Here is a 14,640-nt window from a genome sequence, read left to right as displayed (position 1 = left end):
AGTTTATTTGCAGTCTTACCTTATTGTATAGTAGGAGGCTGTGCTGACCTTCTGTAAAGAGTCTGTGTGTAATTCTATAGACATGCCTTGGACCTGTAAATATTTCTGTTGTACCACTCTGAGGGATGTAATACTAGTGGAACGGTGTTTCATTGTTGTACTACACCATGCAGTGGTATGCTGGGTCATCACAGTTGCCCTTACCTCGGTGACATCAGTGAATTAGGATGTCGGTGATCTGAAGGAGTTGAGTCGTCTAGGCATCGACAAGTCGTGAGAACGGTAGCATCAGACTGGATGACCTCTAACAGTCGTCGACCACCGTCGAAGGACAATTCTGTGGGTGGCGACGGCGTAGAGGGATAAGAGTGTAAGAGTGATACGTCTCCGACGTATCGATAATTTCTTATGTTCCATGCCACATTATTGATGTTATCTACATGTTTTATGCACACTTTATGTCATATTCGTGCATTTTCTGGAACTAACCTATTAACAAGATGCCGAAGTGCCAGTTCCTGTTTTCTGCTGTTTTTGGTTTCAGAAATCCTAGTAACGAAATATTCTCGGAATTGGACGAAATCAACGCCCAGGTTCCTATTTTACCCGGAAGCATCCAGAACACACGAGAACCACCAGAGAGGGGGCACAGGCCCACCAAACCCTAGGCCGGCGCGGCCAGGGGGGCCCGCGCCACCCTATGGTGTGGGCACCCCTTCAGCCCTCCTGCGCCGCCTCTTCGCCTATTTAAAGCCTCCGTCACGAAAACCCTGAGGCGTTCGACGAAACCCACAGAAACCTTCCAGAGCCGCCGCCATCTCGAAGCCAAGATCTGGAGGACAGGAGTCTCTGTTCCGGCACGCTGCCGGAGCGGGGAAGTGCCCCCGGAAGGCTTCTCCATCGACACCGCTGCCATCTCCACCGCCATCTTCATCACCGCTGCTGCTCCCATGAGGAGGGAGTAGTTCTCCATCGAGGCTCGGGGCTGTACCGGTAGCTATGTGGTTCATCTCTCTCCTATGTACCTCAATACAATAATCTCATGAGCTGCTTTACATGATTGAGATTCATATGAGTTTGTATCACAATTTATCTATGTGCTACTCTAGAAAAGTTATTAAAGTAGTTCTATTCCTCCTGCACGTGTGTAAAGGTGACAGTGTGTGCACCGTGTTAGTACTTGGTTTATGCTATGATCATGATCTCTTGTAGATTGCAAAGTTAACTATTGCTATGATAATATTGATGTGATCTATGCCTCCTACATATGCATGAAGGTGACAGTGTGCATGCTATGTTAGTACTTGGTTTAGTCTTTTGATCTATCTTACACTATAAGGTTACTAAAATATGAACAAATTGTGGAGCTTGTTAACTCCGGCATTGAGGGTTCGTGTAATCCTACGCAATGTGTTCATCATCCAACAAGAGTGTAGAGTATGCATTTATCTATTCTGTTATGTGATCAATGTTGAGAGTGTCCACTAGTGAAAGTCTAATCCCTAGGCCTTGTTCCTAAATACTGTTGTGTTACTACTGCTTGTTTACTGTTTCACTGTGTTACTACTGCTGCAATACTACCAACATCAACTACACGCCAGCAAGCTATTTTCTGGCACCGTTGCTACTGCTCATATATATTCATACCACCTGTATTTCACTATCTCTTCGCCGAACTAGTGCACCTATTTGGTGTGTTGGGGACACAAGAGACTTCTTGCTTTGTGGTTGCAGGGTTGCATGAGAGGGATATCTTTGACCTCTTCCTCCCTGAGTTCGATAAACCTTGGGTGATCCACTTAAGGGAAAACTTGCTGCTGTTCTACAAACCTCTGCTCTTGGAGGCCCAACACTGTCTACAGGAAAGGAGGGGGAACGTAGACATCAAGCTATTTTCTGGCGCCGTTGCCGGGGAGGAAAGGTAAAAGGTACTCACACTCCGGACCTCGGCTACCAGGCTATTTTTTGGCGCCGTTGCCGGGGACCAGAAAGCTACACAATAGGGATTTCCTCCCTCGTCAACCACGCGCCAGTCCTGGACAGCATCAAGTATTTTCTGGCGCCGTTGCCGGGGAGGAAAGGTAAAAGGTACTCACACTCCGTATCTCGGGTACTAAGCTATTTTCCGGCGTTGTAAGTACTCGAAGCTATTTCCTTTAGATCCTGCAATTGCATCTTTTTGTTTCTTGTTTACACTAGTAAGGCATAATGGACAACATCTATGAGCTTTTTATTCTATTTCCTGAGTCAAGACATGAATGGTTTAATGCAAAAATTAAAAAACCCATGGAATCTTATTTGCATGCTAGTAGCAATGATAATAGTATGAACGCTTTGAACACCATTGTTGCTAATGATATGGAAAATTCTAAGCTTGGGGAAGCTGGTTTTCATGATCTTTTTATTCCCCCAAGCATTGAGGAGAAAATTTACTTTGATGATACTTTGCCTCCTATTTATGATAATGATATTGGTCTTTTAGTACCGCCTGTTATGGAGGATAAATTTGATTATGATTACAATATGCCTCCTATATTTGATAATGAGAATAATAATGATAGCTACTTTGTTGAATTTGCTCCCACTACAACTAATAAAATTGATTATGCTTATGTGGAGAGTAATAATTTTATGCATGAGACTCATGATAAGAATGCTTTATGTGATAGTTATATTGTTGAGTTTGCTCATGATACTACTGAAAGTTATTATGAGAGAGGAAAATATGGTTGTAGAAATTTTCATGTTACTAAAATGCCTCTCTATATGCTGAAATTTTTGAAGCTACACTTGTTTTATCTTCCTATGCTTGTCACTTTGCTCTTCATGAACTTGTTTATTTACAAGATTCCTATGCATAGGAAGCATGTTAGACTTAAATGTGTTTTGAATTTGCCTCTTGATGCTCTCTTTTGCTTCAAATACCATTTCTTGCGAGTGCATCATCAAAACAGCTGAGCCCATCTTAATGGCTATAAAGAAAGAACTTCTTGGGAGATAACCCATGTGTTATTTTGCTACAGTACTTTGTTTTTAATTTGTGTCTTGGAAGTTGTTTACTACTGTAGCAATCTCTCCTTATCTTAGTTTTGTGTTTTGTTGTGCCAAGTAAAGCTGTTGATAGAAAAGTAAGTACTAGATTTGGATTACTGCGCAGAAACTGTTTTCTTGCTGTCACGAATCTGGGCCTAATTCTCTGTAGGTAACTCATAAAATTATGCCAATTTACGTGAGTGATCCTCAGATATGTACGCAACTTTCATTCAATTTGAGCATTTTCATATGAGCAAGTCTGGTGCCCTTTTAAAATTCGTCTTTATGGACTGTTCTGTTTTGATAGATTCTGCCTTTTATTTCGCATTGCTTCTTTTGCTATGTGGGATGGATTTCTTTGTTCCATTGACTTCCAGTAGCTTTGGGCAATGTCCAGAAGTGTTAAGAATGATTGTGTCACCTCTGAACATGTGAGTTTTTGATTATGCACTAACCCTCTAATGAGTTTGTTTCGAGTTTGGTGTGGAGGAAGTTTTCAAGGATCAAGAGAGGAGGATGATATACTACGATCAAGAAGAGTGAAAGCTCTAAGCTTGGGGATGCCCCGGTGGTTCACCCCTGCATATATCAAGAAGACTCAAGCGTCTAAGCTTGGGGATGCCCAAGGCATCCCCTTCTTCATCGACAACATTATCAGGTTCCTCCCCTGAAACTATATTTTTATTCCATCACATCTTATGTGCTTTGCTTGGAGCGTCGGTTTGTTTTTGTTTTTGTTTGTGTTTGAATAAATTGGATTACATCATGCTTGTGTGGGAGAGAGACACGCTCCGCTGGTTCGTATGAACACATGTGTTCTTAGCTCATAATATTCATGGCGAAGTCTCTTCTTCGTTAAATTGTTATATGGTTGGAATTGGAAAATGATACATGTAGTAATTGCTATAAATGTCTTGGGTAATGTGATACTTGGCAATTGTTGTGCTCATGATTAAGCTCTTGCATCATATACTTTGCACCCATTAATGAAGAAATACATAGAGCATGCTAAAATTTGGTTTGCATAATTGGTCTCTCTAAGGTCTAGATAATTTCTAGTATTGAGTTTGAACAACAAGGAAGACGGTGTAAAGTCTTATAATGTTTACAATATGTCTTTTATGTGAGTTTTGCTGCACCGGTTCATCCTTGTGTTTGTTTCAAATAACCTTGCTAGCCTAATCCTTGTATCGAGAGGGAATACTTCTCATGCATCCAAAATCCTTGAGCCAACCACTATGCCATTTGTGTCCACCATACCTACCTACTACATGGTATTTCCTGCCATTCCAAGTAAATTGCTTCATGTGCTACCTTTAAACCTTCAAAATGCTTCTCAATTTGTGTTAATGTTTTATAGCTCATGAGGAAGTATGTGGTGTTTATCTTTCAACCTTGTCATTTACTTTTGACAGACTTTCATAATGGACTAGTGGCTTCATCCGCTTATCCAATAATTTTGCAAAAAGAGCTGGCAATGGGGTTCCCAGCCCCAATTAATTACAACTTGCATTAATAATTCTCTTCACATGTTTTGCTCTGATTCATCAGTAAGCAACTTAATTTTGCAAATAGACACTCCTCCATGGTATGAGATTGATGGTAGGCACCTGAGGATTCGGTTAGCCATGGCTTGTGTAAGCAAAGGTTGGGAGGAGTGTCACCCATAAATAAATAAAAACTAAAATACATGTGTAAACAAAAGAGAAGAGGGATGATCTACCTTACTGGTAGAGATAACGTCCTTCATGGGAGCCGCTCTTGAAAGTCTGGTTGGCGAGGTAGTTAGAGTACCCATTACCATTCGTTGACAACAACAAACACCTCTCAAAATTTTACTTTTATGCTCTCTATATGATTTCAAAACTTAAAAAGCTCTAGCACATGATTTAATCCCTGCTTCCCTCTGCGAAGGGCCTTTCTTTTACTTTATGTTGAGTCAGTTCACCTATTTCTCTCCACCTCAAGAAGCAAACACTTGTGTGAACTGTGCATTGATTCCTACATACTTGCATATTGCACTTGTTATATTACTTTGCATTGACAACTATCCATGAGATATACATGTTACAAGTTGAAAGCAACCGCTGAAACTTAAATCTTCCATTGTGTTGCTTCAATACCTTTACTTTGAATTATTGCTTTATGAGTTAACTCTTATGCAAGACTTATTGATGCTTGTCTTGAAGTGCTATTCATGAAAAGTCTTTGCTTTATGATTCACTTGTTTACTCATGTCATATACATTGTTTTGATCGCTGCATTCACTACATATGCTTTACAAATAGTATGATCAAGGTTATGATGGCATGTCACTCCAGAAATTATCTGTGTTATCGTTTTACCTGCTCGGGACGAGCAGAACTAAGCTTGGGGATGCTGATACGTCTCCGACGTATCGATAATTTCTTATGTTCCATGCCACATTATTGATGTTATCTACATGTTTTATGCACACTTTATGTCATATTCGTGCATTTTCTGGAACTAACCTATTAACAAGATGCCGAAGTGCCAGTTCCTGTTTTCTGCTGTTTTTGGTTTCAGAAATCCTAGTAACGAAATATTCTCGGAATTGGACGAAATCAACGCCCAGGTTCCTATTTTACCCGGAAGCATCCAGAACACACGAGAACCACCAGAGAGGGGGCACAGGCTCACCAAACCCTAGGCCGGCGCGGCCAGGGGGGGCCCGCGCCACCCTATGGTGTGGGCACCCCTTCAGCCCTCCTGCGCCGCCTCTTCGCCTATTTAAAGCCTCCGTCGCGAAAACCCTGAGGCGTTCGACGAAACCCACAGAAACCTTCCAGAGCCGCCGCCATCGCGAAGCCAAGATCTGGGGGACAGGAGTCTCTGTTCCCAAGACGCTGCCGGAGCGGGGAAGTGCCCCCGGAAGGCTTCTCCATCGACACCGCTGCCATCTCCACCGCCATCTTCATCACCGCTGCTGCTCCCATGAGGAGGGAGTAGTTCTCCATCGAGGCTCGGGGCTGTACCGGTAGCTATGTGGTTCATCTCTCTCCTATGTACCTCAATACAATAATCTCATGAGCTGCTTTACATGATTGAGATTCATATGAGTTTGTATCACAATTTATCTATGTGCTACTCTAGCAAAGTTATTAAAGTAGTTCTATTCCTCCTGCACGTGTGTAAAGGTGACAGTGTGTGCACCGTGTTAGTACTTGGTTTATGCTATGATCATGATCTCTTGTAGATTGCAAAGTTAACTATTGCTATGATAATATTGATGTGATCTATGCCTCCTACATATGCATGAAGGTGACAGTGTGCATGCTATGTTAGTACTTGGTTTAGTCTTTTGATCTATCTTACACTATAAGGTTACTAAAATATGAACAAATTGTGGAGCTTGTTAACTCCGGCATTGAGGGTTCGTGTAATCCTACGCAATGTGTTCATCATCCAACAAGAGTGTAGAGTATGCATTTATCTATTCTGTTATGTGATCAATGTTGAGAGTGTCCACTAGTGAAAGTCTAATCCCTAGGCCTTGTTCCTAAATACTGCTGCGTTACTACTGCTTGTTTCTTGTTTCACTGTGTTACTACTGCTGCAATACTACCAACATCAACTACACGCCAGCAAGCTATTTTCTGGCACCGTTGCTACTGCTCATATATATTCATACCACCTGTATTTCACTATCTCTTCGCCGAACTAGTGCACCTATTTGGTGTGTTGGGGACACAAGAGACTTCTTGCTTTGTGGTTGCAGGGTTGCATGAGAGGGATATCTTTGACCTCTTCCTCCCTGAGTTCGATAAACCTTGGGTGATCCACTTAAGGGAAAACTTGCTGCTGTTCTACAAACCTCTGCTCTTGGAGGCCCAACACTGTCTACAGGAAAGGAGGGGGAACGTAGACATCAAAGAGTCGTCGGATTTTTGAAAGGGGAGGGCTAAGATACTCTTTTCAAGGCATGTGGCGGTCAAATTTCAGGCAGCACGAATGATGCATATAAAATGCATACATGAACTTTGCACTTTATTGCAACACATTACCACTTATTTACATCTTATATAATGTTAATGCCCATGTTTTATGATATTTTAGGGGATTTTCTAAACAATCCCCTCTCCTCCGATTCTAATTATGTTTAGAAGAAAACGCCTCTTCTTAGTGTTTTTGACATTACAATAGTTACAAGACTTCAAAAAGAGCAAGCCTGGGACCACGCTTCAGAAATTTCAAACAAAATGAGCTAAAGTGGGCCACAAGGAGCAACAGGCCGGGAAAGAGGGCAGGTGGTGCGCCCACCCCCTTTGGGCGCGCCACCTGGGTCGTTTCCTACCCCGTCCGTTCGATTCTACTCAATCTTGCGTCCACCGACTTGTTTTGACCTAAAAACCACTATATATACTACCTAAGGTGTTTTTCCGAGGCTACGGTGGTGGAGATCAAAAACACATAAACTGAGAGTCAACAGGCCGCCGCCGGCGGAGATCAGAGGGAGGGAAACGCTGCCGGAATCGCCTCCGGTGGTCTCCACCCCCTCCGGTGAAGGCATCAACATCATCTTCATCATCTTCATCATCATCTACAACACACCATCTTTATCTACCCATTATAATCTCTTGGCAAACAAGATGTGTCAGACAATCTATCATTTTCCCATGATGTATTGTACCTCTATGTCTTTGTTTGAGTAGTGCATGGGAATTGTACTGCGGTGATCCCCTGTATTTGGGGGTTACCAACGAATCCAAATTTTAGCGGGACCAACAAAAACCTTGTGGAAACACCGAAATATATGGTGGGACGATGTCTAAATGTTTTGCGGCGCATTTATTCACCGCAAATAAAACCACGATGGTGATTATCAAAGCTTCGTGCCATTCGCCACTGGGACTAGGACTTGTGTTGTACAAAACATCTACCAGATATGGGGGAATTTTTTGTAGTGTGGGCAACTATATTATTAGAGCCAAATACCTAGATGTCGACGACCACTTCTTTGGAACGGTCCATGGGCCCCGCCTTTCTGCAGAAACCTTCACAAAATAAAGCACCTCGATCTTCAAAGCTGGGGTTAGACATGAGGTACATAACGGGTAGCGAACTCACTTCTTACCAGATTCGTGGCATAGGATGGGCCATTTAGGGCCGGCTTCCCTTTTCTCTGCAATATGTGACGATCGAACTATCAAGCTCTCCCCAATGATGAGGTGGCCACCTCCCACATTGATCAGAACTCAATGGGAGAATCTGATGGTTCCGCTGGATGGAATCACCCTACGGGAGGATCTGGATAAGGGATCTTGGCACCTTGACCCTAGCTATACGATATGGTCGATGTACCAGAAACTGTCGAAAAGGGCGTGAGTGACCCACTTCAAAGACATCTGGAAACAAAAATTCCGGCTAACTTCACTCAGTTTATTGCTATTGTTTCTAGCTTCTTGGGCCAGCCCCGAAGACTACTCTGCAAGTTGTTTGTTGCTCAATATTGGGCCTCATGGCATGTGCACAACAAGTTAACTATATAGTCTATTGTGCCCAGGCAGTCCGTTGGCATTATTTTCAAATCATTAATCTTCCTGCATTTCTGGAGGATAAACGCCAAGTCAAGGATAGGGAAGATCCCGACTGTATGGCGCGCGAACTAAGGCATGTCTACGCATCCGCGACCAAACATGAGTAGGAGCTTGCCGTGTTGTGTTGCTTTCAGCTTGTTAGTCGAGAGGCTGACCTCGTCTATCGTTTATCTCCTTTGTGTGGTGCTTCTTCGCCATGGTACTCTGGTGATGGCCTTCGCTTCCTTTTACCCGCTGTACATAGGTTGGTGGAAGATGGTTGAGGCGGCTTCCGGTGCGTGGACATGAGGCACTCTCTCTAGTTTTGGCCGTTTTGGACGGTGACCAAACGATGGTTGTGGCCAGGGATCTATGTCATGTTTGTTCCCTATCATTGTGTTATGTGGTGCCACGTTATCACCTTGTTTGCCAGCTTCGGTTTGTATGTTCGTTGTAAGGTTTTTGCAAGTCTTTGTTGAATAAATGAAATAAAGGCCGTATGCATAACTTTGATGCAGAGGCCGAGTACTTCCCTTTTCGAAAAAAAAGTACGCCACAACATGTAAAACCTATGATCGTGAACCTTGGTCCTTTATTGATTTAAAGTCGGGCATGTGATGCCTATCTAAAAAAAAGAGTACCAGTAGTCTACTAGCCTCGAGACAGCAAATCTGAACAAGAAGTTATATTATTGCACATTTTCGTATTCGTGCAATTTGTGAAACTTGATTTTTCTATTTCTAAGGGAATGTACCAAGATAATTTTGATGGTGATAAAATAAGAAGTACTTCCTCCGTTATTATTATAAGATGTTTTTGATATTTAAATATGGACTAGATACGGACCGAAATGAGTTAATATACACACCCGAACGCATTTGGATAAATGCATTAAAAAAATTCTAAAATATCTTATATTAGGGAATAGAGGAATTCAAGAATGCTATGTTAGAATAAATGGACTTACCCCACGTATATTTTCTGAAATTTCCAAATGAATCTGAAAGGCTCATGTGGACTTGGACCGAGTGTGTTTTGGAGCCTGGTATATTGGAAAATGAAAAATGATATTATGCGTTTCAAAAATTATGGTTTTGTAGTTTAATTTTTTGACAATTTAGATGCATTTGTTTTTAGTAACAAAAGTTAGATACACTAGATGACACCCCGCGCTTTGCTGCGGAAAGTTATATGCAAAACAATAACAAAAATGTACATACTAAAAAGAAACAACAAAATTAGAGAACTAAATAAACATAGCGGCTCAATTGTGGTTTTAATATACTCTGATAGACAGCTGATCTGACCAGCTTTAAAAATCTCACTATGAAGAATCAGTATTTCGGTATAACATGGGGAAAATATGACATTATGCTTATAACACGTAGTCTAACCAGGCAACACTTCCAATTGAGATAACTGATTCAGATAAGCCTTCTCATGTGTGTAGCGTAAAATAACTGAAAAATGAAGACACGGCAAGACTTTCAGTCTCGTCTTGGAAACCCACATAGTGGAAATATGCCTTAATATTGTGGATGAGCATATATAAGCTTCTTACCCTTGAAAGCAAAAAAAAAAAAACCCCTCTTCTTTTGAGCTACTATCCAGGTTCTCCCTTCACATATATGGGCATGCTTTAAAAGCACTGAAGGTTTAGTCCGCTATGCCAATCTTTTTAAAATGGTAGCTCGTTTTGTATTTCTAGATAAATACAATTATCTCATTGTAATACTGTATGAATTTATATACAGATTGCATCCTTTTATATTACACCATAGCATGTTGACAGTTACATAGTAAAATAAGTCAACAAAGCAAACAGCTGGGTACCAGAATGTAATTTGTGACTTCATGACTTCTGATTGTTTGGTCACTAACAGGAAACATATATTCCAATTATTTGGGCCTCCACGGCCTCCAAGGATGCAAGATATAGATAATGCATTGTCTTATGACTTCATGTTCTGACTCATGAATTCATTCCCAGGCTAGAGCCAAATTTAAGATCTTGGAGACTCGTTCCCTGATTGTACAACAATAATCACTAACCTGTGTCAGGTAACAGGTAGAATGCAAATAGAGGATGCTTAGTCAATCCAATAAAACTCGCCACACGAATCAAATTGCTCAATCGGATCATCTCATGTACATTGTAAAGTTTAGAAGTGGAACAAAATGGTAGAAGAACAACTACAATAAAAGAGTAAATACACGGATGATCTGGTGGGACATTACTTCAAACAGATTAGACATTACTTCCAATAGATTAGCTATAACCGCTCAGGAGGCTTTTCGTTTAGAAGTACGAAGCTATCCAATTTTACAATATAACCTATCTGGCAAACAACAATTTAATTCTTATAACCTGAAAAAGAAATGAAACAGTTGTCCGCTGTCTGAGGAATCTTGGATTGACTGTCCGTCTTCTGTTTGCATTCTCCTTCTCACCTCGGTACATTGGATTCTTGGATGAGGCTATGTTCAATGAAATCAACATATCGGCATGACGAACAGATCGTCAAACACCTACAGTGCAAGAAAATAAGCGGCAAAAAAGAAAGGAAGAGGGAAAGAGGAACTAACGGTGGAGGCTGCCGTGGCAATACCGAAGTCTACATTTGTAATCTTGATGAGGGACCGCCTAATCCGAATCAGCGCCTGCTCCGTCCGGTCTTGATTCTTGCAGCGGACAACAATATTGTGGAGTAGAAGCGAAAATTGCATACAGTGGTCACCAAAAAGAGGTATACATGATAATATCTTGGCCCCTAACGTGTGACGGGATGCCTTTAGCGACTGCTCACCATAGTTCTTTCAAGGATCCATGGATGGCTCCTCTTCGGGGCGGAGGAACATTATTCATGCCCGGTGTCTCTTTTTATAAGAACAGCAGAATAGGAAGAGTTAACGTTAATCCATCAATGCATTTTAATTAGTAGTTGTGTGGAAGCGGAGAAGAAATCAGTGGAGAAGACGAAGGAACGGTGGAAGGATTCACGTTAACAGCGCTTGAAGAAAACTGAATGAAACGGTAGATGACATGGGCTGCTATGGATGACGTGGAGGGTTGCATGTTAGACAAATTGGCAAGTGATGTGGCATAGCTGCATGTTAAGAGAATTCTTTGTAGTGGGGTGCTCCTATTTAGAAATAGAAGATAGAAACTTATATTAATTCTTCTTCATGTATCATCAGCACATGAACAAATCAATCCAACTGTGATTTGACTGGATAATAACACATGCGTATCCACATACATACACATTGTCCCTTCTTATTCACGTACTACTATAGTTTTCAACGGACACTAGGCGGACAAACCTTAGATATACGTACATCCAACGAGAGGAAATTAATAGGCGCTTGTGTAGCTCCCGATCACATCACCGCCATGGCAGCCGTCGTAGTTGGCCAGGTCAAGACTATGGGGCTTACCACCTTGTGCTTGCCGTCGGTCCACACGAGTGCGGAGTGCGCCTCCGTCTGGGAACTTTTGCTGGCTGCTGACATTATCAGCGAGAATGTGACCGTGTACTCCAGATTTTGGTGCGCCGCGTCGAACACCAGTTTGGAGGGACTCACGATGGCACTCCAACCAATAGGTAAAGCGCGATAGCTCAAGGTGTACACGGCATTGACGTTGCTCCCGACGTTGCGCACGACGCGGCGCTGCGTGACCTTCTCGTCGTACGACTTGAACGCCACCGAGAAGGCCGGGTAGTTGTGGTCACCCACGGCGATGGCCTGGCGCTTCGAGCAGATGTCCTCCACCACAGGGCCCCCAGTGAAGATGGCTACTATATTGGGTGTGTACCCTAGAGCGCACAGGAAGGAGATGTAGTCGTCTTCGTCGGCGTCGTACACCAGCCCTGGGTCGAGGGCGCGGTTGGGGTCGACATGGCCGGCCCCAATCTCGAACGGCCCTGCCGCCTTGCCGGTGGACATGTCGGTGATGATGACGCCGTGGTTGTCCACATTGTAGGCCGTGGTCATCATCGCTGACTTGATCGCCGCTGGGCTCCATTTGGGGCGAGCCGCCTTGAGCAGAGCTGCGATGCCGCTCATCTGTGGCGTGGCCATGGATGTACCGGAGATGATGTTGAACTCGACACGCCTCTCGTCGATGTCGAGTTTCGAGGGCGACACTTGGCCCGTCCACGCGGCAAGGATTTGGACTCCTGGCGCGATGATGTCTGGCTTGAGGATCTCCGGCGCCACGCGGTTCGGCCCACGGCTGGAGAAGCTTGCGACCCTCGGCGAAGGTGGATTTACAAATCCCGTGAAGGTTCTGAAGTAGAAGATTCTCGCAACTGGGTTTGGAGTCCGGGAGTACTTTAGGATCTCCAAGTAATCCGCGTTCGTAACCGAAGCGGCCGGGAGCAGGTGGGCATCGGCCCTCGTATACTCACCATTAGCTGCACTGCTTGCGATTATGGCACCAACCCCACCAGCTTGCTTGACAGCCAATCCTTGCGCTGCGCCTCCAGCGGCGCACAAGACAATCTTGCCCTTGACCTTGCTGGGCTCAAGTTTCCCAGCTTCGCACCAATCTGAGCCGGCATCACCGCTGTAGACTAGCGGTTTCATTTTACCATATGGATCGCGGCCGGAGTAAAGCGAGTAGCCAGTGTAGATCTTCCTGTTGCCGAGAACGACGGTTGCCCTGAACTCACGGTTCATGGTCGACGCGCCCACTGTACACACCCAGGGGGCAAGGTTTCTGACGGTGGCCTTGCGAGGGCCATAGTTCCCGGCGGGGGTGGACACAAATATGCTTTCACGAACGGCCCTGAACGAAGCGGTCATCATGGGATCATGGAGCAGACGTGTAAAGCTTACACTAATAGAGATGGACAGGACGTCCACCCTGTCGGCGATCGCTTCATTGATGCCCGCCACGATGTCGATAGACGTGCACCTGCCGCCGCATACATTGTAGGAGGCAATGCGCGCACCCGAGGCTGTACCCTTGGCGGTGCCCTGCCCAAAGCCGAAGAGGTTAGCATTCGGGACAGGGGCACCGGCGGCGATGGAGGCACAGTGCGTGCCATGTCCTTCCACATCGAGTGGCGATCTGGATGCCATAGCCACCTGTCCTTTCTTGAAGAACTTGGCCCCTACGAGCTTGTTGTTGCAGTATTCAGTGGCATTGAAATCGGGGGTGGACACACAGCCCCCTCGGAAGGTTCGTGGAGGAGGCGTCATCGACGGGTCGGCGGCGAAGGACGCGCGGTCCTTAGGGTAGATGCCGGTGTCTATGACGCCGATCACAACGTCCGTGGCGCTGTTCGACTCCATCATGAGGGGCGAGGACGGTGTGAGGCCGAGGAATGAAGAGGACAGCGTGGTGTGGAGCTCGTACAGCCTGTCAGGGATGACGGCGAGGACGGAGGGCTGGGCCTCCAGGTGCGCCGCCTGGCGCGCCGTGAGACGTGCCGCGAAGCCCGTCATGGCGTGCGCGTAAGAGTAGAGGATGCTGGGCGCTGGCGCGTTCATGCCCGTGGGGAGAGTGTCGCGGAGGAAGGAGGTGTAGGCGCGGGTGAGGCGGGCTGTGTTTCGCGTCGCGCGCGGCGAGTGGGAGTACGCGACGTGCACCAGGTAGGTCGAGATGGCCTCGCCGTCTTGTGCTAGTTCGACGTGCTCTGCGGGCATCGACGCGACCACGGCGATCAGGCAGCACAACAGGACAACTGCAAATAGTTTGCGGTTGCCCATTACTGTGGTTCCTTCCTTTGAGCTCTAGTACGAGAGGGATTGTGTGATCTTCTTGTACATGCATGAGACCGCTTAAACCGGCAGACGAGGTGCCGTATATATATAGGGGTACAGGCAAACTAAGAGTTTAGTTTGTTTTCGCTAATGAGTACGAGTACTCTACTATTTCGTTATTACCCATTTTCTTGTGCGATGATTATTGGCAAATTTGCACGTAGGTTCGATCCAGGACCATCTGTACGATCTGTCATTTTCGACTTTTAATGACTACAGTGTCTGAGAAAGGTTGTCTGTACTACTCTGCTATCGTGTGCCATACGAAAATCAATGTCCAACAATGGAGGCTCATAAG

At 44.6% G+C, this 14,640-nt stretch overlaps 1 protein-coding gene across 1 annotated transcript; it reads right to left on the bottom strand.

Moving 5' to 3' along the window:
* Positions 1 to 11,740: 11,740 nt before the first annotated feature.
* LOC127344185 (subtilisin-like protease SBT1.4) lies at positions 11,741 to 14,349 on the bottom strand. The gene has a single exon (XM_051370407.2). It carries the CDS (start codon positions 14,286 to 14,288, stop codon positions 11,952 to 11,954), a length of 2,337 nt encoding a protein of 778 aa, XP_051226367.1. The 5' UTR covers positions 14,289 to 14,349; the 3' UTR covers positions 11,741 to 11,951.
* Positions 14,350 to 14,640: the final 291 nt, after the last annotated feature.

The sequence above is a fragment of the Lolium perenne genome, chromosome 3, assembly GCF_019359855.2.
Source record: "Lolium perenne isolate Kyuss_39 chromosome 3, Kyuss_2.0, whole genome shotgun sequence".
Taxonomy (NCBI): domain Eukaryota; kingdom Viridiplantae; phylum Streptophyta; class Magnoliopsida; order Poales; family Poaceae; genus Lolium; species Lolium perenne.
Note: the sequence above shows the minus strand (reverse complement) of the source record. Positions and strands in the feature narration are given on the sequence as shown.

Coding starts and splice junctions, on each gene's coding strand:
- LOC127344185 (XM_051370407.2), bottom strand. CDS start 14,288: ATGGGCAACCGCAAACTATTTGCAGTTGTCCTGTTGTGCTGCCTGATC.